The following is a 23,498-nucleotide window of genomic DNA, read 5'->3' as shown; positions in this document are numbered from 1 at the left end:
TTTTCTTCAGGCTGATTGTCAGTCCAAAATCTTGGCAGGCCTTGCTAAAACGATCCATGAGCTGCTGGAGATCTTTGGCAGAGTGGGTAGTGATAGCTGCATCGTCGGCAAAGAGGAAGTCACGCAGACATTTCAGCTGGACTTTGGACTTTGCTCTCAGTCTGGAGATGTTGAAGAGCTTTCCATCTGATCTGGTCCGGAGATAGATGCCTTCTGTTGTAGTTCCAAAGGCCTGCTTCAGCAGGACAGCGAAGAAGATCCCAAACAAGGTTGGTGCAAGAACACAGCCCTGCTTCACGCCGCTTCGGATGTCAAAGGGGTGTGATGTGGAGCCATCAAAGACAACAGTGCCCTTCATGTCCTTGTGGAAGGATCTGATGATGCTGAGGAGCCTGGGTGGACATCCAATCTTGGGGAGAATCTTGAAGAGGCCATCCCTGCTGACCAGGTCGAAAGCCTTTGTGAGATCTATGAAGGCTATAAAGAGTGGCTGTCGTTGTTCCCTGCATTTCTCCTGCAGTTGTCTAAGGGAGAATACCATATCAGTGGTGGACCTGTTGGCTCAGAATCCACACTGTGATTCTGGATAAATGCTCTCTGCAAGTACCTGGAGCCTCTTTAGTGCAACTCAGGCAAACAACTTTCCTACAACGCTAAGGAGAGAGATGCCACGGTAGTTGTTGCAGTCACCCCTGTCGCCTTTGTTCTTGTACAGCGTGATGATGTTTGCATCCCTCATGTCTTGAGGTACTCCACCTTCTCTCCAGCAGAGACAAAGGATTTCATGCAGCTCAGTGATGATGATCTCTTTGCAGCACTTTAGGACTTCAGCAGGAATGCTGTCTTTTCCAGGTGCCTTGCCAAAGGCAAGGGAGTCCAGGGCCACGTGAAGTTCTTCTAGGGTTGGTTCACTGTCAAGCTCCTCCAGCACAGGCAGGCACTCAATGTTGTTCAGCGCTTCTTCGGTGACTACATTTTCTCTGGAATATAGCTCAGAGTAGTGCTGCACCCAGCGTTCCATCTGCTGCGCCCGATCCTGGATGACCTCGCCTGTTGCAGACTTCAGAGGGGCAATTTTCTTCTGTGTTGGACCTAGGGCCTGCTTGATACCATCATACATCCCCTTGATGTTGCCCGTGTCAGCTGCTATCTGTATCTCGGAACAGAGCTGGAGCCAGTAGTCGTTAGCACATCTCCTGGCAGTCTGCTGGACTTTGCTGCGAGCACCTCGGAGGACCTGCAGGTTGCGCTCACTGGGACAGGCCTTGTATGCTGCTTGAGCTCTCCTCTTTTCCTCAATGACTGGTGTCAACTCCTCAGAGTGGGCTTCAAACCAGTCTGCTGTCTTGTTGGTCTTCTTGCCAAATATGGACAAGGCGGTGTTGTAAACGGCATTCTTGAAATGTTCCCATCTGTTGGATGCGTTTGCATCGACCGGGCCTGGAAGAGATTCCTCAAGCGCTCGTGCAAATTCCTCCACTTTTCTCTGATCCCGGGTCTTGCTCATATCAATGCGAGGTCTTCCTTCCCTTTTCGTGTGATACAGTCGCTTTGTTTGCAGTTTCACTCTGCTGCACACCAGCGAGTGGTCGGTGTCACAGGCAGCACCCTGATAGCTGCGTGTGATCTTGATGCTGGGAAGGCTGGAGCGTCTGGTGAGAATCAGGTCGAGCTGGTGCCAGTGCTTTGATCTTGGGTGTCTCCAAGAGACTCTATGTTGGGGCTTCGTGTTGAAGAACGTGTTGCTGACACAGAGACCGTGATGACAGCAAAACTCTAGCAGGCGTTGGCCATTTTCGTTCATCTTCCCAGTGCCGAACTGACCTAAGCAAGTGGGCCACGAACTGTTATCAGCACCAACTCTAGCGTTGAAATCGCCGAGGATGAACAATGGCTCTTTTACGGGGATCTTCTTGATAGTGGTGGCCAGGTCATCATAAAATTTGTCTTTGGCTTCTGCTGGAGACGACAGAGTCGGTGCATAAGCACTGATGAGAGTGACAGGTCCTGCTGATGACTGGAGCTGCAGGGACAAAATTCTTTCACTTCCCACAGTAGGTGGGATGATGGATTTCAGCAGGGTATTTCTGACCACAAAGCCAACACCATGTTCCCTGGTTTCATTTGGTGGTTTTCCCTGCCAGAAGAATGAGAAATTTCGCTCCTTGACAGATCCGGAATCTGGCAGCCTTGTTTCTTGAAGGGCGACAATGTCCATCTGCAGTCTGCTCAGCTCCATGTCGATGACAGATGTTTTGCGTGCATCGTCTATAGGCAGGCTATTTAAATCCCCGGAGGGATTTTTACAATTGAAAGAAGGTTCTATCTTTCAAGAACCACAACATTCAGATGTTTCTTTCTGATCTGGTTTCACATTCTGGCCTCCATCCTCCCACGCTCAGAGCAGATGGAATAACTGGGCTCAGCTTGTCAGCTGCTTCAAGGTCGCACGATGCTGGTGGCCTCGAACTGGTGACCTGTGGATGTTCTCTCTCACATAGCAAAAGAACCAGGGGACATCCACTAAAATAGTGTTGGGAGAGTTAGGACAGACAAAAGAAAATATTTCTTTACTCAGCGTGCAGTTAGTGTGTGGAACTCCTTGCCATAGGATATGGTGATGGCATCTGGCCTGGATGCCTTTAAAAGGGGATTGGACAAATTTCTTAAGGAAAAGTACATTACAGGTTACAAGTCATGATGTGTATGTGCAAGTTCCTGAGTTTGAAGTGGGTTACCTCAGAATGCCAGATGCAAGGGAGGGCACTGGGATGCGGGTCTCTTGTTGTCTTGTGTGCTCCCTGAGGCATTTGGTGGGCCACTGTGAAACACGGGAAGCTGGACTAGATGGGCCTATGGCCTGATCCTGGGGGACTGTTCTTATATTCTTAGGAAAACTCCCTGCCTTGCTACACAATTCCCTGCTCTCTGTAGCTGGTTGTCTTTTGTAAAGTTCACTAGAAGTATTTGATAATTACAAAACAAAAAAGCAAATCAATGGGGCTGGATCTGAGAGTGAAGAAGATTTGTCTCGAGATTGTGTTATGACTGCATCAGTACTGGACAGTTGGTTAGAACTAGACAGTCATTGATGCACCTGCCTGAATTTGTGTGTCTGGCAGTTCTGACAAGTTGAGTACACTGGAATCCTTTTATTATTGTGTGAAAAGCATTGTACATCATACACAAATGTCATACACACAACATGGCCTCCACAAAGATATGCACCAAAATACATGCACATCTGCAGGAGCACATACCATACAAAGATGCAGCAGTTCCCTATCTGCCAGCACATCCTTCTGCAGCTTACTCACTCCACTTTATTTTGATAAGCTTGAAGCTTGCATGTGACACAGGGACCCTACTGCAGCAACCTCCCCTCGTTTAGCCACATGTGGGCACACACAGATATACACTCACACACCCTTTGCATCATTGCTGGCTCCTGTTATACAGTAGCCCCAGTTCATCTGTCATTATGCTGCCCTCCCTCTCCTCTAGAGCAGTGGTTCCCAAACTTTTTAGCACCAGGACCCATTTTTTAAAACGACACTCTTTTGGGACCCACTTATTTTTACCAGACTTTAAAGAAAAAGATATCTAGAAAGAAATATAAATTTATTTTATTTATAAGTAATAATGACCAGAAAAAAGACCCTCAAACTTTATGTCTACACATGGTTACAAACTGCAGGAGCTCAGCTCCTTGCAGGGCAGTTAGCAGCTATCTTGTAAACTGCAGGACCTGAGCTCTTTGCAGGGTAATTAGCAGCTATAGTATCTGATTTTCTTCTGCTTGATACCTGCTTGATACCATCATACATCCTTTTTACCTGCTTGATACTATCATACATCCCCTTGATGTTGCCCGTGTCAGCTGCTATCTGTATCTCGGAACAGAGCTGGAGCCAGTAGTCGTTAGCACATCTCCTGGCAGTCTGCTGGACTTTGCTGCGAGCACCTCGGAGGACCTGCAGGTTGCGCTCACTGGGACAGGCCTTGTATGCTGCTTGAGCTCTCCTCTTTTCCTCAATGACTGGTGTCAACTCCTCAGAGTGGGCTTCAAACCAGTCTGCTGTCTTGTTGGTCTCACAACAGGAGAGGAAACTGAATGCTTTCCACATGCGCTGCCTCCGACGTATTCTCGGCATCACCTGGCAGGACAAAGTTCCTAACAACACAGTCCTGGAACATGCTGGAATCCCTAGCATGTATGCACTACTGAAACAGAGACGCCTGCGTTGGCTCGGTCATGTCGTGAGAATGGATGATGGCCGGATCCCAAAGGATCTCCTCTATGGAGAACTCGTGCAAGGAAAGCGCCCTACAGGTAGACCACAGCTGCGATACAAGGACATCTGCAAGAGGGATCTGAAGGCCTTAGGAGTGGACCTCAACAAGTGGGAAACCCTGGCCTCTGAGCGGCCCGCTTGGAGGCAGGCTGTGCAACATGGCCTTTCCCAGTTTGAAGAGACACTTGGCCAACAGTCTGAGGCTAAGAGGCAAAGAAGGAAGGCCCATAGCCAGGGAGACAGGCCAGGGACAGACTGCACTTGCTCCCAGTGTGGAAGGGATTGTCACTCCCGAATTGGCCTTTTCAGCCACACTAGACGCTGTTCCAGAACCACCTTTCAGAGCGCGATACCATAGTCTTTCGAGACTGAAGGTTGCCAACTAACTATCTGATTTTCAGTAGCCTCAGAGCTTTAGGCAATTAGTTATCTGATCTTTCAGTGACCCACCAAAAATCTAGTCACAACCCACCATTGGGACTCAGATCACAGTGTGGGAACCACTGCTTCACACATCATAGCAGCAGAGAACAGAGAAATTGTGACCAATGAGAGCTTCAGAGAATGAAAATGCTGCAGACTGAAGCTTGGTCCCTCCTCCCTTCCCGGCAGAGGCCCACCCTGAGACCACCTGAGGTAAGTAACAACTAAGGCGAGAAGAAGGGTTCCCCATCTGCTAACAAAGAGACAGGAAGTGTGGTCAGGTCAATGGTTTTATTGCACAGGCTCACAGAGAGAGCAGTATCTGAAAGAAAAACATGAGTCAGGTACATGTTGGACAAATTGGGTTGCCAACCAGTTAGTCCTAGCAGGACTTTTGTGCTCTGCCTATTTTCTGACAGTCAGCCAAATGTCTTGCTGCATCAGGTATATCACTGTCTGTTTTGGAGTTTGTAAAGTGCAGGGCTGGCTTTAAGCCGATTGAACCAATTGCCCCCAGTTGGGCCCTGTGTCTAAGGGGACCCAGCACTAGGATAATCTAATCTAGTCTTGTCAAATACACATAGCAACACATTGCAATGGACATTTTAAATTTTTTTTCCTAAATAAAAAAATAAATCATTTCATAGTCACCAAAACAAATGATTTTGTAACTATTTACAGTGAACCTCCCCTGGGGGCTGGGGATAAGAATAGGCCCTTGGTTTGGCTGTACTTGTTGTAAGAGGCGACTAAACAGCCACCGGGTAGATGGGACTCCTTAGCCTGGGAAGGCTGCTCATCTGAGAGAAGGAAAACTCTGATCCCAAACCTCCACTGCCTTGTGGCTAAATCCAGTTATGGAAAAGGCTTCAGGAGTCAACCTCGAGGCAAAATCCGGAGCCAGAGTCCCTGAGGCAGTTCCTGGCTGAACACAGTCACCATCTGGCAACTCCTGCTGCTGGAACCATCCGTATTGGCCTCTGCCTTTCCATTGGACCATTTCAGCGACGTGGAGAGGGGGTTTTGCTGCATGGGAAACAGTCTATCCTCCGTATCTACTTTACCCAGGCTTCGCGCACTGGAGAGGACACTCTGTTCCAGGACCACCATTCAGAGCACGATACCATAGTCTTCCGAGACTGAAGGAAGCCAACAACAGTGAACCCATCTCATCCTTGGATCCTGAATACGTGGACTTCACTATCCATGGATGCTGGGGACCACTTTCAAGAGTGTTTTTTAAAAAGTCAAAATAAGTGGAGAACAAGTCTTTCCTACCCTAGTGCTGCAAAATCACACCGTTTGCAGGGCTGTAGGGTACTCAATGGTGCTCCAGAAGTCACATTCAGGTCACACTGAAGCAAGAAAGGGCTAAGGGAGGGGTTCACGTGAACCAGAAGTGGCTTCCAGAGTGCCATTGAGTGTCCTGCAGTCCTGCAAATAGTGCAGTTTTGCAGTGCTTTGGTAGGAAAGGTTAATTTCTGACTAATTTTGACTTTTAAAAACATTTTTTAAAGCAGATCCTAGTAACTGCAGATCTTGGTATTCATGGGGGCAGAATCAAACTCCTACAGATACCGACAGCCAACTATACTTTTCAGAGGTAATCTACAGATGGGCAATCTAATCCTGACCAGTGCTGGTGCAACAGGGCCATGCAGCCCATGCTGTATACAGTGCTGGTAATCAGTAGGCTGGAGGTCTGCTTGAGGTAAGGTGTATTTGGTGGCCATTGTGCCATACAGGCCAATGGAAACAGCCTCAACCTCTCTCTTTGCTAAACTGTGTGGTGGACACAGACATGACACAGATGAGGTAATCTCTGGTAGCCCAGATGTTCCTGTATTTTCTGCATGCGGATGTTCTCTGGAGCAACAAACCCATACCAAAGATAGCCAGCTGCACTGGCTTGCATTGTCAGAGCCCTCAGCACCACACTTGAAAAGCCCCTGCCACGATGCGATTGAAGAGTGTAGTTATGTGCTCCTGCACCAAAAGGGTCCATCAAGACCCAGCTGACTGGATGACCACTGACGTCCAGGATGCAGATGTTAGGGAAGCATCTCACCAATTTGGCCAGGTACTGATGGCTTGGCTTGCTGCCTCCATAGGGCCACGTTTCATTCAACAGATCAACATGGGAGTGATTCAAAGAGGAAAGTCTGAAGCCAGCATCTAGCCTAGAAAAGCAGAAAGAATACCAGCAAAGGGAAGGGAAGAGAGCTAAGCTTAAGAACTGTCTGCTGGATGAGTCCAAGAGTCCATCTTGCCCAGCACTGTGCCTGTGATCAGCCAATGGTACTTTAGAACTGCAAACTACCAAGTAGATCAATTGATGAAAAATCTTTCAATTGGCTAAACAGACAAATCTGATTAATCCACAGTTCTTTTCTACAGTTCTAATTTTTCTTTTTAAATATTAGAACACAAGGACAGCACAGCCACAAGCTGGTTCCCAGCTTACACCTGAAGGGAATTCAGGTAAGCCCTAGTAGGAGCAATTTCATCAATACAGAGGCAGTTTCATAGGGGAGCCCAAGACTGAAAGCTGTCCCCCAATGAAACGTAGATGGTCCTTGTCTCTCCACTGCCCCAGTTTGAAGGATTTAGACCCCTTGGCCACTTCCTGGGCTGAACTACTTTGACCTCTTCTTCTCAGGTGTTGAACTCTTTTTCATAGGGAATTGCTCACCCTGCAGTTGAAGTAATGCCTTTTCTAAACAGCAGCCCACTTAAACTTGTGGGGCATTCTTTCTCTCATCCCAGGGAACAAACTGATGTCTCTCGGGACTTTACTTTGGGCACCTCTGTGTTCCATGATCAGGACAAATCAAGTGGAGCAGTGGAGCAAATCTTGGATTTGATCATGAGCACTGCAACAGGGAAGGTTCTCCCTATTGAGAGCACTACAGCTAACTCAGTACCTCAGCAGCATCGCAAAGAGTAACACTTACTTGCACTCACGAAGTTTATTAGGGTCAGGAGACAAGTAGGGAATGTAGGAAGCTGATGAGAACCTCATTTGTTTGGCAGCAGCAGCATTGCGGGAGGCTTCATAAATTCCATCCTGGTTCCCTGTCAAGAGCAGAAACATAAAATATTCAACCACCAAGAAGGGTCTGTGAGTCTGGGAAGCTGGGACAGAAGGTGAGAGATGCAGATGTCCAACTGCTATGGTGAGACCCATCACTGTAAAGCCCACTTTCTTCCACTCTAACCCAACTCCCACTTTTTCCATTTGTGTTTTGCATCCCATTTTGCCTCACATTTTCCCTTTTTAAGGGCTCTTCTAGGCAGGATGTTTAGTCCAGGATTGTCACACATTGATTGTGCCTCTTTGTGGGTGGTTCACACAATGCCATCATCACCCACCCATACTTTCCCTGTGGCTAAGCCATCACAAAGCGAAAAATCTATTAATAATGAGAACGTTAGTGCAGTAGCACAATGATGATGGTGTGGACTATTGTTAATGTGAACACGAAGAGCAGGAGCCTGTTGAAAATTGCCCCAGCTGCTGTGGAAAGTGTGCACGAGCTGCAGTTGCTTCCTGAGCATGTGTAGTCACACTTCGCTACACTCCTTTTTGGCCTGACACCAGGGCAGACCAGTGCCCTGCTCTCTGTTTGAGGCTCTACTGTCCTGATACTGTCCTCCTGGCTAAACTTTTTATTTGATAACTCCATCCTTTCTCACTTGCTGCCTGTTTTCTTTGGAATTCATTGCCTCGTGTCTTCTGCACCATTCCCATTTTGCAATGGTACAGCACCTGCAATCTCTCATACCAATCCTTTCATCTCATTTCTGCCTGCCTTTTTTTCCCATTCATTTTGTATCCTTTCACCTACCTTAGTAGGTCTGTTCATTCTAACTTCATGCCTGGATGGAATCTAGCATTTGATGCAGTAGGATGCCAGTACTAACAGTGCTGATGGTATTGTACATATGTGATAAATGAGGTGATATTATCCCATGTTCCGAAGCAGTGCTCTTGACCACAGCTTGAACATGCTTCACAGAGGGAGCATCATGAAGAACTCGACGTTTGACATGAATGGCGGTCTTCATTCACCTCATAGGACACACAGCTTCCCATCCCCTAACTCTTCTTGAGAAAGACCTGACTGCTACCTCGTATAGTGAAGCATTGGGACCAGTTGACAGCATCTGATTCCAGCAACAATGTCCGGTATGCATCCTGATCCCGATAAAAGGCTGTATATGTGTTGGCAAATACATCTGAGTCATCTGAGGGAACCTGAAAAATGACAGAAATTCCTCTGTAACCTCATGACCAGCACAGCCTTTCTGCCCTTCCCCAGGCCTATTTGAGGGGCTAGTTGTGTTTTTCTTGCAAGACGTATGTGGTTTTAACACCTTCCTAATATTCCTCAAAAGTGGGTAAATCTTTTTCTAGTGTACAGATGATACAATGAGAAAAACATCATAGGCTAAATTTCTGCATGTTAAGCATAATGCTAAAGTTTTAGCTGGACCCCTTTCAATCCGGTTTCAAGTCTGGCCTTGGTTGCCTTGTTTGACTACCTGTCCTGAAGACTACACAGGGGAGTTCAGTCCTCTTGGTCCTGCTGGACCTCTCAGTGGTTTTTGACTGCATCAACTATGGTGTCCTTCTGTTCTGGCTGGCTGGGTTGGGACTTGGAGGTATTTTTTGCTGTGTTTCTCCTCCTTCCTGGTGGATTGGACCCAGATGGCAAGGCTGATGGATCCTTGACCCTGATCATTGACTTCTGAGATGTCACAGGGATCAATTCTGTTCCCCATGCTATTTGACATTTACGTGAAACTGCTGGGAGAGATCATACAGGGGCTTGGAGTGGAGCGTCACCAATATGGAGCTCTATCTCGCCATTCCACCAGTTTCCAAGGAGGCCCTTCAAGTCCTTGGGCCCTGTCTAAAAGTGGTTGGGGTCTGGATGTGGGCTTGTAGGCTGAAATTAAACCTGGACAGAACAAAGGTCATCTTGATCTGGAATACCACAATACAGGTATTAGATCTGCAACATGCTCGGGATGGGGTAGCACTCCCTCTGAAAGAGTTTGTGCATAGCCTGGGAGTCTTCCAGGATCCACAGGTGCCCTTGGATCCCCAGGTGGCAGCTGTGTCCATGGTGACCTTCGTCCAGCTTCGGCTGGTGCACCGGTTGCAACCATACCTTAATCCGTTGTATCCGAGCTATGGTGGTCCATACCCTACTGACATCTTGGTTAGACTACTGTAACACTATGTGGGTCTGCCCTTGAATACAGTCTGGAAGTTGCAGTTGCCCCCGTAATCACTGATGCTTTTTGGAGGCCATAGAAAGGGACTTTGTTTTTTGCCAAAGACCAGAAGTGACTTTCTAAGGGCTTCCGAGGCCCTGCGGGGAGGGGGGGGTGTTAAAAATGTTTTGGCCCCAGGTGCCTGATGCCCTAGCTACACCATCATCAAAGACTATTACCTCTCTACGTGGCCGGGTGAGGATAGCTTTGAACTCTGGCCATGAATCCACAATCACTTCATAGCCAAATGGATTCCCACGGTTTATATTCATTACCGCACCACAGACCTGTCAAGAATAAAAGGTTAGAGCTTGAGGAGCAGCACAGTGGAGGGAGGTAGACCGAAACAGATGTGGTCTAGTTCAGACTCTGATCTGCTGCATCAGCCCCTATCCTTGGTCTGACTCAAGCCTATAGAGCAATGGTTCTCAAACATTTTAGCATCCCGACCCACATTTTAGAATGATAATCTATTGAACCCGCCAGAAGTGATGTCATTAACCTGGAAGTGACATCGTGATTGGAAGTGACATCATTAAGCAAGAAAAATTTTAACACACCCCAGTATGACAAAAATCAAATTAAGTAAGTCAATTAAAGGTTAACATTGTTAAAAAATTACTTAAAACCCTTCCAAGCAATTGCTGATCTGTTTTTAAAAAATTCCCCAAGCATCCCAAAGGCTACAATCCTATCCACATTTAGCCAGGAGTATGCCCCATTGACTATCATTATTAAAAGCATATACATTGTTGCCTGTTAAAAGTACAGATCTGTAACATTTCCCCAAATGCAGTCACATACCATGGCAGCATCAAGTCTAATATATTAAAAATAAAATGCACATTAAAATGAATGGGGATCACCTGAAATTAGCTCATGACCCACCTACTGGGTTCTGACCCACTGCTAGAGTGAGTAATTCCCACCTACCATCTGATGAGGGAAATACAAGTATTCACCAACCATATGGGGCTGTTCCACACAATATGCAGCAACAACCCCAGGATTACCATCCACTTTACATTCAACAGGAAACTGCAATCGGGCCAGCTCTCCAATTTCTTTTCTTTTTTTTAAATCAGTTTTTATCCCTCCCCTTTTCAAGGCATTTGAATTGGGCTTACATGGTCCTCTGATGACCATAGAAGGATTACACATGTTTTCAATACCTGTTAGCCTCAATAAAAACTGTAGCTATTCAGCAAAAATACCCATGCATTAGCAACAGTCTAGCCCAGGGGTCTCCAAACTTTTTGACCAGAGGGCCGCATCAAATATCTGGCACAGTGTAGAGGGCCAGAAAAAAAAATTTAAATATAAAATTTATATAAATAAATTAGAGATGAACTTAGATGAGTGAATAAATGAATGAATGGGCTCATTCATTCAACCTCTTTGGCCCTTAGAACACCCTCCAGATGCAACCAGAGCACAGCTCCAATCATGTTTGGCCAAGTGGGCCAGAGGCTTTCAGGGGACAACAGGCTGGCCATGGGCTGGATAGAGTCTTGCCACGGGCTGCATCTGGCCCCCAGGCCAGGGTTTGGAGACCCCTGGTCTAGCCTATAGTTTTAATTTAAAAAAACAGAAGGAATATCCTGCATCTCTCCATTTTCTTTTCCCTTGGGCAAAGCACAATGTCTGCATGGCTCAAGAGTACCACAAGTGACTGAGATTGAATCTTCTGCAGCATCTCCTCCAGCAGCCGCAACTTAGAAGGACTGGATAGGATCAGCATTGCTTGGGAAACGGAGGCTCATTGGCAAGTACCAGTAGAAATGGATGGGGAGCACCTGAAAAGAAGGGAGAAAGACCAGTTCTTGGTGCATCCTCAGAGACTGCAAACTGAGTCACTGCTACTGCACTGTTACAACAGAATCACTTCAGCCCTGTGCCAACACGCAGGCGCACACACACACACACAAGTGTTGGTTCAGACCCTGTACTCCCAACAGTAAGAGGGAGTCCCCTGGCCCCTTCCAGCTCAATACTCAACATAAACAAGATGGTTCTGCTGTGGAACATGGTCATCACATGGTCAGTGCTTACCTGTGGTCAGCCACGTCTTTGGTCAGGTTAGGAAGAAGAAGCCAAAGGAACAACCCAAATCCACTCTGTCAGTCTGGTCCTGCTAGGTCTCCTCTGAGGACTGCGTTACTTGCAGGGGAAAATATGTTAAAACTGAATGAATTATTAACAGATTTGTTCCTTGGATTGTAGCCCAAGACACTTTGGGATGGCATCCAGGTGATGCTGTAGAATTGGCTGAGTCCCTGAACCAAGATGGGATGGGCCTTCTTCTAAGGAATGGGCTGGCCCCAGCCACTCCCCCCAGGAGGTGTTGAAGGTGAGAATGAAGGAGTGTGGCTAGTGGGCATGGAAGGGAGGAGACCAGGAACTTTCCACTGGCTGCAGGAGAATAGTGCTGCAGACAGGTGTGACACACACTAAGCTGCAGACAAGCTCCATGATCCTGGATAATCCCTCCCAAGGAAGAATGAAGTTTTACTGAGGCTTCCCCACATTGGCTGCTGAACTGGTGAAGAAAGCAAGCTGGCACATTAGACTGGGCTCATACTACAGTTCAGCAGCCTTTTGTGTGATTGCCACATAGGCCTTTGCTCTAAGGTACTGCAGGGTGTCTTTGAGAACATCTTGGCTACTCTCTCCAAAAGTCTGCACACTTTCCCCTGGTTGCTTCACAATCGCATTGTTGCTTCTCACCTCAGGGCTGATTCACTGTACCTTCTTAAGCCTGGCACCAGGAATGATGGACTTGGATTCAAGTAATTACATGATAGTTTGTTTGAGGACCCTGATAGCTATTTTTCTGCTTGGTCAATTGAATTGAGTTTCACCGCCTTCAAAAATGACTTGCAAATCATCATGCAAATCAGTTCTCTGTTTCCTACCTTCTTCCTCTTTGTTTATATCTGAATACAATCAGCGCACATCTTGCTCAATGGCTACATTCAGGACTGAGCTGGATTACAAAGGTGTATAAGAATGCAGGGAAGTGGCATCCCTGTGTTAGGGTTAGGTTTTTAGGAAAGATGATAGAGCATAGTGCTAAAGATACACAGTGAGGTGCAGACATGAGGGACCTAGGCTCAAACACCACCTCAGTCACAAAGGTCAGAGAGAAGCCTTGGGCAAGTCACTACCTCTCAGTACGCTCTACCTTGCAGGTTTGTTGTGAGGCTACCATGCTCCTCCATATTTGTATGTGAAATCTCAAAACCCTCCCCTGCCCTCAACAATGACATAACAGCTTGCTTTGCTGTTTGTCACTTCCTCAGTCTTTCCAACGGAATGTGGCCATTTGGGTGGACACCAATGCCAGGCAAGTAAGACATTGTCTTACACAGGGATGCCACTTCCCTTATCTCCATAATCCCTGCCATCCAAATGGCTGTTTGCAAAGAGGGGCAAGAAATGAGGGTGGTGGGCTGCTCCTGACTTTTGCTCTTCATCTTTGATTCTGCATAGTCATGCTGTTCTACAGTTCTTCTGCCCCCTCCTGTGCTGCATTCTTATATACCTTTGTAATCCAGCTCAGTCCTTAAAAGCAGGAGTCTCCAAGCCCTAGCCTGGGGGCAAGATGCAGCCCGCAGTGAGCATCTATCTGGCCTGTAACAAGCCCCTGTCCACTTACCCCAATGTGACCAAAGCTATACTCTGGTTGCTTCTGAAGGGTGTTCTGAGAATGCCCTGCCTCAGAATGCCTTCTAAAGGCCTAAAACCATAACCTCCTGGTTGTCCTGAAAAACCAGCCAGAAGTGACATTTTTGGGTGCTCTGAAGGCTTTCTGAGGGTCAGGGAGGCCTCCACAGCCCTCAGAACATGCTCCTGATGTTTCCTGTTCTGGGGTATTTACTGGTTCTGGGGTATTTACTCCTGTCCATGTAAGTAAGCTGCTTATGGGGTGGGGCAAAGGGAGTCCATTTGAATGTGTGCTTTATTTCTGTGATGTGTATTGGTTCTTGGAGAAATCCTGGAACTTGGAGCCCATTCATTCATTCAAGTTCCACCTCTAAGGTATTTATTTCAATTTCATATTTACAATGTGTTTGTTTTCCCTCGGCACCTTGCCAGTGATTGCATGCCAAAAAGTTTGGAGACCCCTGCTTAAAAGGATGGATAGTCCTCAGAGTCAGGAACTGCGCATGTTGGTGCAGAATGCAGCACTGGGAGGGCCATAGGTGTACAGGGTTGGGGAGGTGCTGTCATGGGAAATTCCTCAAGTTACCTCAAGTTTGTTTGCTCTTGTGTGTGTGTTGGGGGGGGGCAAACACACGCAAGAGCAAACCAACTTGAGGTCACAGGCACAAAACACCCCTCTCATTGACTGGGGGCCACTGTCGTCATCCTTCAGTCTTGGGAGACTATGGTATTGCGCTCTGAATGGTGATTCTGGAACAGAGTGTCCTCTCCAGTGCGCGAAGCCTGGGTAAAGTAGATATGGAGGATAGACTGTTTCCCATGCAGCAAAACCCTCCTCTCCACATCGCTGAAATGGTCCAGTGGTCGCCTCTTAGGACAACAGCCACCGGGTAGATGGGACTCCTTAGCCTGGGAAGGCAGCTCATCTGAGAGAAGGAAAACTCTGATCCCAAACCTCCACTGCCTTGTGGCTACATCCAGTTATGGAAAAAGCTTCAGGAGTCAACCTTGAGGCAAAATCCAGAGCCGGAGTCCCTGAGGCAGTTCCTGGCTGAACACAGTCACCATCTGGCAACTTCTGCTGCTGGAACCAACCGTATTGGCTTCTGCCTTTCCATTGGACTATTTCAGCCACGTGGAGAGGGGGGATTTGCTGCATGGGAAACAGTCTATCCTCCATATCTACTTGACGCAGGCTTCGCGCACTGGAGAGGACACTCTGTTCCAGAACACTATTCAGAGCAGGATACTATAGTCTTCAGAGACTGAAGGATGCCAACGTAGGACAAGTACAGCCAAACCCGAGGGCCTATTCTCATCCGCAGCCCCCAGGAGATTACACTGAGGGGCACATGAGATCTAATCCGCCACTTCCAGGCACCGAGAGCAAGGAGTCTTCTTTCACTTCCTTTTTCTGCTTGAAGGCCAAGCGAAAGCGACGCTGCCATTGGCTGATTCAAGCCCAGCCGCAGCGACCGTGACGGCGTCCGTTGCAGGTGCCTCCGAGGGGCGTCTGCGTGTGTGGGATTCGGAGGCACCGCCAGGCACCCCCGCCCCCCGCGCGCTCGTCTGGCCCTCCTCTCCCCTGGACGCGTTGGGAGCACCGCCTGCATCCTGGTAATGACGCAGCAGCATCCCGCGCGCAAGGAGCTGCCTCTTCGCCCACCAGGACCGGAGGCAGAGCCAGCCCTCCCGCTCCCGGTTCATCCGAGGCATCGGGAGAGAGGATCGGGAGGAAGCTCTCAGCTGGCTGAAGCGGGGGGGGGGGGCAGAGAGATGCAGGAAGGGCTGGCTGGACTTCTGGCTTGCTTGGGAACCAGGAGGAACGAAGGGGAGGGGGGCAGTTGTGTTTCAGTGCCTAGCAAGGGACAAACACGTTTGTCACTTTGGATGCAGGAGGCTCGGCTGCCCTGGAAAGGCCGGGGTGACCAGGCATCCTCTTTTTAAGGACATGTCCTTTTTTTAAGCTGTGACCTGGAAAAGAACTTCCATGTCCTCCTTTTCCCCCAGGAGCAGCCCCTGCAGGCAGCACATAACCTTCTTGTAATTAATAAACTATATGTAATTTAGTTTTAAATTTAAGAAGTAATATAGTGTTTAAATTAACGACATGAAATCAATATACAAGTGTTTTTAGCTTTTATTTCGTCATGTCCTATGTTTTTCTTGGGTGTTCTATATTTTGGGATGCCTTGTCCTCTTTGCGGTTATATCTGGTCACCCTGGGAAAGGTGAGCTGTTAGAGCTGCCTGAGTAGAGGAACCCCTTCTTGAGGTCTCAAAAAGGCAGGAGAAACAGAAAGTGCCAAATCCTGAGTCCTCTTCCTCACTCCTCAGGGAAACAGGATGGGGCTTGAACGTTTTTGTGTTAGGTTTTTTTTTTTTTTACACTCTTGCTCTTTGTAGACAATCCTTAGCCAGTCTCTCTGGGGCTAATGTACTGAACTGTCATTCTTAAAATCAATGCAATCCAGTGGGCCTTTAGAAAGAAGCAGCCTCCTTTGAGCTTCTCCCAATCTTCTGTCTTCTCCCCTTCTTGAACAGGGGAATAAAGGACCCTGAACTACTCTGTTAATAATAATAATAATAATAATAATAACAATAACAATAACAACAACAACAACAACAACAACAACAGGTATTTATATACCGCCTTTCTTGGTCTTTATTCAAGACTTTATTCAAGGCGGTTTACATAGGCAGGCTTTTTATTTAAATCCCTTATTAAATAGGGATTTTTACAATTTGAAAGAAGGTTCTTTCTTTCAAGAACCACTAGATTCAGGTGTTTCATTCCGATCTGGCTTTTCTGGCCTCCATCCTCCCACGCTCAGAGGAGATGGAATAGCTCAGCTTCAGCTTGTCAGCTGCTTCAAGGTCGCACGGTGCCGGTGGCCTCGAACTGGCGTCCTTGTGGATGTTATCTTCAGGCAGACGGAGGCACTACCCTCTAGACCAGACCTGCTCTGTTGGGCTCCCTCCAGAATTTTTTATTGCCAATACTCATCCTTGAAAACATGGTGAAACTGATAAAGGAGTAGGATCTCTGACCATTTGCAGCAGAGTACATTCCCTCATCACTAAGTAAACCTAGGCTACCACTTGTCTTTAGCGGAAGAGGTTCCATGTAAGAGCAAGTCTAGGCAGTGATCGCTTTTGGAATTATTTAATCCATTTGGGTAGGCAGGCTCTGGTTCAGTGAAGTGGTTTTGACAGACAAGTTGGCAGGCTGCCTAAAAGTCTCTTGCTTCTCCTCAGCCCCTTATTTAGAGCAGTCTGCTAATTCTCTCTGGGTATCGACACACTGAGCCATGGGCAGGAAACGACTCATCACAGATTCTTTCCAAGTAGTGAAGAAGAGAAAGAGAGACAGTAAAGAAGTAAAAGAGGCTCAGAGCCCACCACATGGTGAGTATTTCCAAAGCAAAATGAGGAATACATCAGCTAAGTGCATATCTTCCTATAGGTAGAGATAAAGAATGTTCTTAACTCACTTCATACATGGGAAAGCAGTTGGGGCCATCACATAATGTACTACTGATCAATTTATCTTTGGTCAGAAACAGTGACAGTCCAGGAAGAATCTGTCCTGCAAGATGCTATACAACCAGACCAGCTGGAGACACTGAAGCAGTTTGACCTCAGCTGGGAGTATGGTCCCTGCACAGGTAAGAGCGCCCGGCTTCCACTGAAACAAAGGTTAAGCGTATGTAATTGAAACTGGGTAAGAGGCACTCTTTCAAGTGGGTGCTCTTCTTCTTAGCAGGGGGAGAGTAACCAGCCCACCTCATCCCAGCAGCGTCTTTTCTAGTGGCTGTCTGCCGGTGTTCTTTTGCATCTTTTTAGATTGTGAGCCCTTTTGGGTCAGGGAGCCATTACTTATTTGATTTTTTTCTCTGTAAACCGCTTTGTGAACTTTAGTTGAAAAGCGGTATATAAATACTGTTAATAATAATAAATAATAATAATAATAAATGAACACATTCTTCTGATTTATCCACCTATCCATATCCCTTGGTTGCCTCATAAGAAACAGGAAGAGCCCTGCTAAATTAGGCCAAGGTCCTTGTAGTGCAGCATTGTATTTCTCACTAAATACGTAGCGCCTACCTCTGGGAAACCCACAAGTAGGTGTTGAAGGCATGCCCCTTCCCACTATTGTTCTCTTGCAACTGGTAATCAGCGGCATACTGCCTCTGAACCTGACTTGGCCAGACATTTCCCATTTTTAGATTATAAGATCCTCGGGGCAAAGACCTCTCTTGTGCTATGAGCAGCGTTCACTTCACTAGGCTGTCCTTCACTGCAAGTTAGTTGAAGCCCACAGCTACTGACACACCATCATTAATCTCTTGCTTTCTTTGGCCAACAGGAATCACCCGCTTGCAGCGCTGGGAAAGAGCTGAGTCATTGGGTCTCAGCCCTCCTGCTACAGTGCGGGAGCTGCTGCTGAAGCACAGGGAAGACTCCATCATTATGCACAGGCTAGTACAAGCCTTGAGTCAGGGAACCATTTAAGAATTTTTTTAAGTAATCTACAAATATTCAATAATCGTAATACAGACGTTCTGCTTCCCCATCCCAGAGGTGCAGGAGAAGTAGGTGCTGTAGAATTGGAGGGATGTGGCTGGAACAGCAGGACTGTTGAGGCTGGCTTGGCAGTTCTAGGCCAATAGCATGACTCTTTGGCTAAACTTTGTGTTACAATAGCAGTGAAGACCAGTGGTTATGTTGGAAACACTTTGATCCAGGATATGGCAAGAGGATCAAGAGCACGTAGGTGTGACAGAAACAAAAATCTGATTCTACTTTGCCTTCAGAGATTGCATTAGGAGAGGAGTGACTAGCAAAGGCACATAGACAGTTGTCCTTCCCTTATACTTGGTGTCTAGATTTGTGGTAAATTTTGCCCACCAGAGCACGGTAGACAATCCCAGTGCTTAAGACTGTGCCTGAACCTAACACAGTTTAAATTGAGAACCTAGATTAAGACCTTTGGAAAGGTCAGAAGACTTCACAAGGGGCCGGCTGGTGGTCTGTTATCCAGGCACTGATTAGCTCCACACCTTCTTAGGTTCATCCTTGCTATAGGCCTAAGTGCTCCCAGATCACCTCAGTTGATGGTGGTGAGGAAAACTAGGAATTTCAAAATGCTAAGTAGCCAGTAGATATTTAGATAATACAAGTTGCTGTAGTTTACCTTTCCCTTTACTTCCCTTCTCTTGCTGCCTTCTGTATATTCATTTCCCTCCCACCCTCATGTGATCCTTCCCACCAGCCAGTAGCTTCCTGTCCCTGAAAGCTGAGAGCCGTGAGACATTCTGCCTCCGGATAGATCATTTGCTTAAGTTGACCGTAAAATTGTGTCTGCTGTGAGGCCGCCATTGTGGCGCTGTAAAGAGCGTAGACCATTACAGCTGCTTGGTATGGGGGTGGAGAGGGCACATGTGATGCCAGACCAGGATTCCCCAGAGAGTAACTACCTTCTGAATCTTTCTCTCTTGCAGTCTGTGGCATGAATACTCACTCTGAGGAGAACAACTGGGGGCAACTCAAGCTGGCAAGGTGTCCCTGCTGCTTTGCACTGATGCCGACCAGACCATCCCTTCATTCCTGTGGGGACATTCTGTGATGGGAGGCAGGCGCTCTGGAAAGATGCCCACATAGGCCAACCAGTTGGAGCCCACGCATGTGTCAAGCCCAGTCTGTCTGTGGCTAGACCCAGGCTCTGAAAGTCTTCTGCCTCTTGGGCAGAAGAATAAAAGCTTGCTAGCAAGCAAAGGTGGTCCTTGCCAAGAAAAGGGGGTGGTTGATTTTTGCAGATTTACTGGACTGAAAAAGCAGGGAATAATTTGTGAAGTCAGGCTTAGAATGACATTGCAAAGGATGCTTTGGAACTGGAGAATGGAAATGACAGGCAGGCCCATGTCCCATCAGGCTTCCTTAAGGACTGGCCATAATATGCAAGACAAAGGTAAATGAAGAAATCCATGCTCATCTCTGGCCAAATTTGAATGCCAGTTAGTCCTCACTGTTCAGCAGTTTCCCAAGACTGAGGCCACTGTTTAGGACACCTGTCCTAATCACTGTGGACCCTCTGTGCCTTATCAAAAAGCACAATGTGAATGACTTCTCTGTGTGCTGTAAAATGCCGCTCCTCTCTGCCACAGAAACATCAGGGCATGAGAGCAATTTAAAATTCTCCTCAGAACTGATTTCATATTGAGCACCCCACAGAGTCTGGTTGCCAAGGCTCCAAGCAGCCAGCCAGTATGTTGCAAGTGGCACTGGGAGATCTATATTTAAATCCTGCCTATGCCATATAACAGGAGCATCTAACTTCCCACCCAGCAGGTGCCCAGTGGCTACACTCATAATCGCCCCCCCCCCACACACACACACTTTGTTTTTCCTCTAGCAGGGCATCTCCCCACCATCTAGGTCCCCTTCTGTACACCACCGCCTGCTCTCCAAATCACATGCCAAGGCAGCTGCCTTCTGCATTCATATTATCCAAGTCTCCTTTCATACTGACCAACAGTTGCCACATCCCAATTTCACATCCTTCTCCCTTGACTGCAAATGCTGACAAGTTACAAATTACACTCTCTCCGTACTCCATGACTTTTCTGTATCCAAGTCAAATGACAGGGGCTGCAGCAGTAGTAACTGCTGGTGTTAGGGAGAGCCAGTGTAGCTCAGTGGCTAGGAAACTTTGCAGCCCAGTCTCCGGCACAGGGTAGGAGATGGCTGCTGTGCGACTCACAGTAAGGGGATTTAACTCCCCGTATCACATGTCGTGTGGCAGCCACCCCAATAGGGTTACTTGGATCTGCACCAGCGAAATCGTTACTGCATATCCAAGCAGCCCAGCGAGGATATGGCCTAAGTGTTGGAGGCTGGTCCCACTCTCCCCACCCCTAGGTAACCTTTGGCAAGTCCTTTCAGCTGCAATATGAAGATAGTAATGTTTGCCATACAGAGCAACATGGAAAATGCTTGCAAACCAGAAAGCACTGTCTTAAATAGTAGTATTAGGTTATCCCCTTTGCTGCAGGCATCATCTGTGAAATTATTTGAGTAATTTGTGCAGAACGTGAAAGGGGTAGCAGGAGCTGCACAGAGGGTCTCAAAGTGAGAAGCAACAGCACCACCTTGTAGCTGTTTGTGACCTACTTTGTCTTTGTGGGTCATTCTCTAGTCTGGGCATGGTACTCCTAACTGCGGAGTTGACCAAATGATTAGCAAGAGATTTGGTTCAATGTACGCACCAAGGTACGTATTTACCAATTACCTAATTAACTAAATTAGGATAGAAGGGGGGACCTGGTATCTGAAAGCTGCTTTATAGTACATCATTCCTGTGGCACTCCTTCCCAGGAAAGATCTGTATTCGTCCCCCTTTGCTGGCTTTTCAGAGGTGCCTGAAGACCACCAGGACTTTGAAAGGGGGGGGTGCACTCTGTCATTCACACAGCAGCTGGCTGATAGCTGTGTTTTCTCCCCCTTTGCACCTGACCTGCTTTTGGTTGTTTTAAATATGAGTTGCATATTGTTTTATGCTTTATTTTGTAAATTGCCTCGAGGTCCCCCAGATGAGAGGTGGTGCAAAAGTGTGAAAAATAAAGAAATACATTTTTAAAATGAAGCTTGTTCCTATCCTTGAGCACCACTCTATTACAATTAACTAACTTTTAAAGCTTTTTCAAACTCCTAACCAAAACTGAGACCACACCTACCAGGAGACCATCTGAGAGCACCCTTCATCCCAGCAGAAGCTCTATTACTAGTAGACTCCACAATCAACCATTTGTTCTTTTGTGATTTTCTTTCCTTCTTTCATGGCTAAAGGATTGTCTCTAAAAAAGCCTTCTAGGCCATGGTGCTCCAACCACAGCACATGGGCTGGATCAGCGCCCTCGCTATCTTCTCTCCCTTGTGAACAGAGCATACCATTGTCGCCATCAGTCCCCTCCCCCCCACGTGTTCCATCTTCCCCACTGCTACGTTCTACCACCCCAGCAGGCTCTGCACCAGGATTTCCTGGCAGACACAACAGGGCAAAGTCAATATGGGGAGAGATTGTTGCCACCAATAGCAGCCTTCCTGGCAGAACAGTAAGCTCTGGCCGTGCCAGGGAGGCTGTTTGCAGCGCACAGCGGTCTTTAGTTTGGAGACCACTGTTCTAGGCAATTAGGTGCTGTGTTAGGTTCCCTTCTAGGGAACTGATAATTTCCTTGGGCCATGTGAAAAGTACCTACTGAACATAACTGATACTATATTTTTTTAAAAAATTAATACTCCCACACCCTTCCATCCCCTCCAAAGGTCTCAACAGGACAGCTGACAGTAATCATTAAAATAACACTGACAATCAAACTCATCATAATACATATCAACAGCCCCACTGGATCAGGCCATAGGCCCATCTAGTCCAGCTTCCTGTATCTCACAGCGGCCCACACCAGATAACAAGAGACCTCATCCTGGTGCCCTCCCTTGCATCTGGCATTCCGACATAGCCCATTTCTAAAATCAGGAGGTTGCACATACACATCATGGCTTGTAACCCAAAATGGATTTTCCAAACTTGTCCAATCCCCTTTTAAAGGTGTCCAGGCCAGACTCCAGCACCACATCCTGTGGTAAGGAGTTCCACAGACCAACCACATGCTGAGTAAAGAAATATTTTCTTTTGTCTGTCCTAACTCTTCCAACACTCAATTTTAGTGGATGTCTCCTGGTTCTGGTGTTATGTGAGAGTGTAAAGAGCATCTCCCTATCCACTTTATGCTTCCCATGCATAATTTTGTATGTCTCAATCATGTCTCCCCTCAGGCGCCTCTTTTCCAGGCTGAAGAGGACCAAACACCGTAGCCTTTTCTCATAAGAATGTGCCCCAGTCCAATATTCATCTTAGTTGCCCTCTTTTGCACCTTTTCCATTTCCACTATATCCTTTTTGAAATGTGGCGACCAGAACTGGACACAATACTCCAGGTGTGGCCTTACCATCGATTTGTACAACGGCATTATAATATTAGCCGTTTTGTTCTCAATACCTTTTCTAATGACCCCAAGCATAGAATTTGCCTTCTTTACTGCTGCGGCACATTGGGTCGACACTTTCATCGAGCTGTCCTCCACCACCCCAAGATCTCTCTCCTGATCTGTCACAGACAGCTCAGAACCCATCCACCTATATGTAAAGTTTTGATTTTTTGCCCCAATGTGCATGACTTTACGCTTACTTACATTGAAACGCATCTGCCATTTTGTTGCCCATTCTGCCAGTCTGGAGAGATCCTTCTGGAGCTCCTCACAATCACTTCTGGTCTTCACCACTCGGAAAAGTTTGGTGTCGTCTGCAAACTTTGCAACCTCACTGCTCAACCCTGTCTCCAGGTCATTTATGAAGAGGTTGAAAAGCACTGGTCCCAGGACAGATCCTTGGGCACACTACTTTTCACCTCTTCCGTTGTAAAAATTGCCCATTGACACCCAACTCTCTGTTTCCTGGTCTTCAACCAGTTCTCAATCCATAAGAGGACCTGTCCTCTAATTCCCTGACTGTGGAGTTTTTTTTAGTAGCCTTTGGTGAAGGACCATGTCGAACGCCTTCTGAAAGTCCAGATATATAATGTCCACGGGTTCTCCCGCATCCACATGCCTGTTGACCTTTTCAAAGAGTTCTAAAAGTTTCATGAGGCAGGACTTACCCTTACAGAAGCCATGCTGATTCTCTCTTAGCAAGGCCTGTTCATCTATGTGTTTTGAGATTCTATCTTTGATGAGGCATTCCACCATCTTTCCCGGTATAAGGCTGACCGGCC

General features: G+C 47.1%; 2 protein-coding genes across 2 annotated transcripts; one reads left to right on the top strand and one right to left on the bottom strand.

Annotated features, from left to right (window-relative positions):
• Positions 1-6,495: 6,495 nt before the first annotated feature.
• LOC136636612 (glycine N-acyltransferase-like protein 3) lies at positions 6,496-11,742 on the bottom strand. Its single transcript, XM_066611776.1, has 5 exons — positions 11,665-11,742; positions 10,181-10,288; positions 8,850-8,976; positions 7,673-7,793; positions 6,496-6,898 (listed from the first exon to the last, which is right to left on the bottom strand). Exons 1-5 carry the CDS (start codon positions 11,740-11,742, stop codon positions 6,496-6,498), a joined length of 837 nt encoding a protein of 278 aa, XP_066467873.1.
• A 3,121-nt stretch (positions 11,743-14,863) lies between these two features.
• LOC136656786 (DNA polymerase delta subunit 4-like) lies at positions 14,864-21,314 on the top strand. The gene is made up of 5 exons (XM_066633093.1): positions 14,864-15,284; positions 16,925-17,074; positions 17,227-17,334; positions 18,039-18,150; positions 19,174-21,314. Exons 2-5 carry the CDS (start codon positions 16,978-16,980, stop codon positions 19,196-19,198), a joined length of 342 nt encoding a protein of 113 aa, XP_066489190.1. The 5' UTR covers positions 14,864-15,284; positions 16,925-16,977; the 3' UTR covers positions 19,199-21,314.
• Positions 21,315-23,498: the final 2,184 nt, after the last annotated feature.

This window comes from Tiliqua scincoides, chromosome 1 (assembly GCF_035046505.1).
Source record: "Tiliqua scincoides isolate rTilSci1 chromosome 1, rTilSci1.hap2, whole genome shotgun sequence".
NCBI lineage: Eukaryota > Metazoa > Chordata > Lepidosauria > Squamata > Scincidae > Tiliqua > Tiliqua scincoides.
This window is presented reverse-complemented; position numbering and strand designations above follow the sequence as displayed.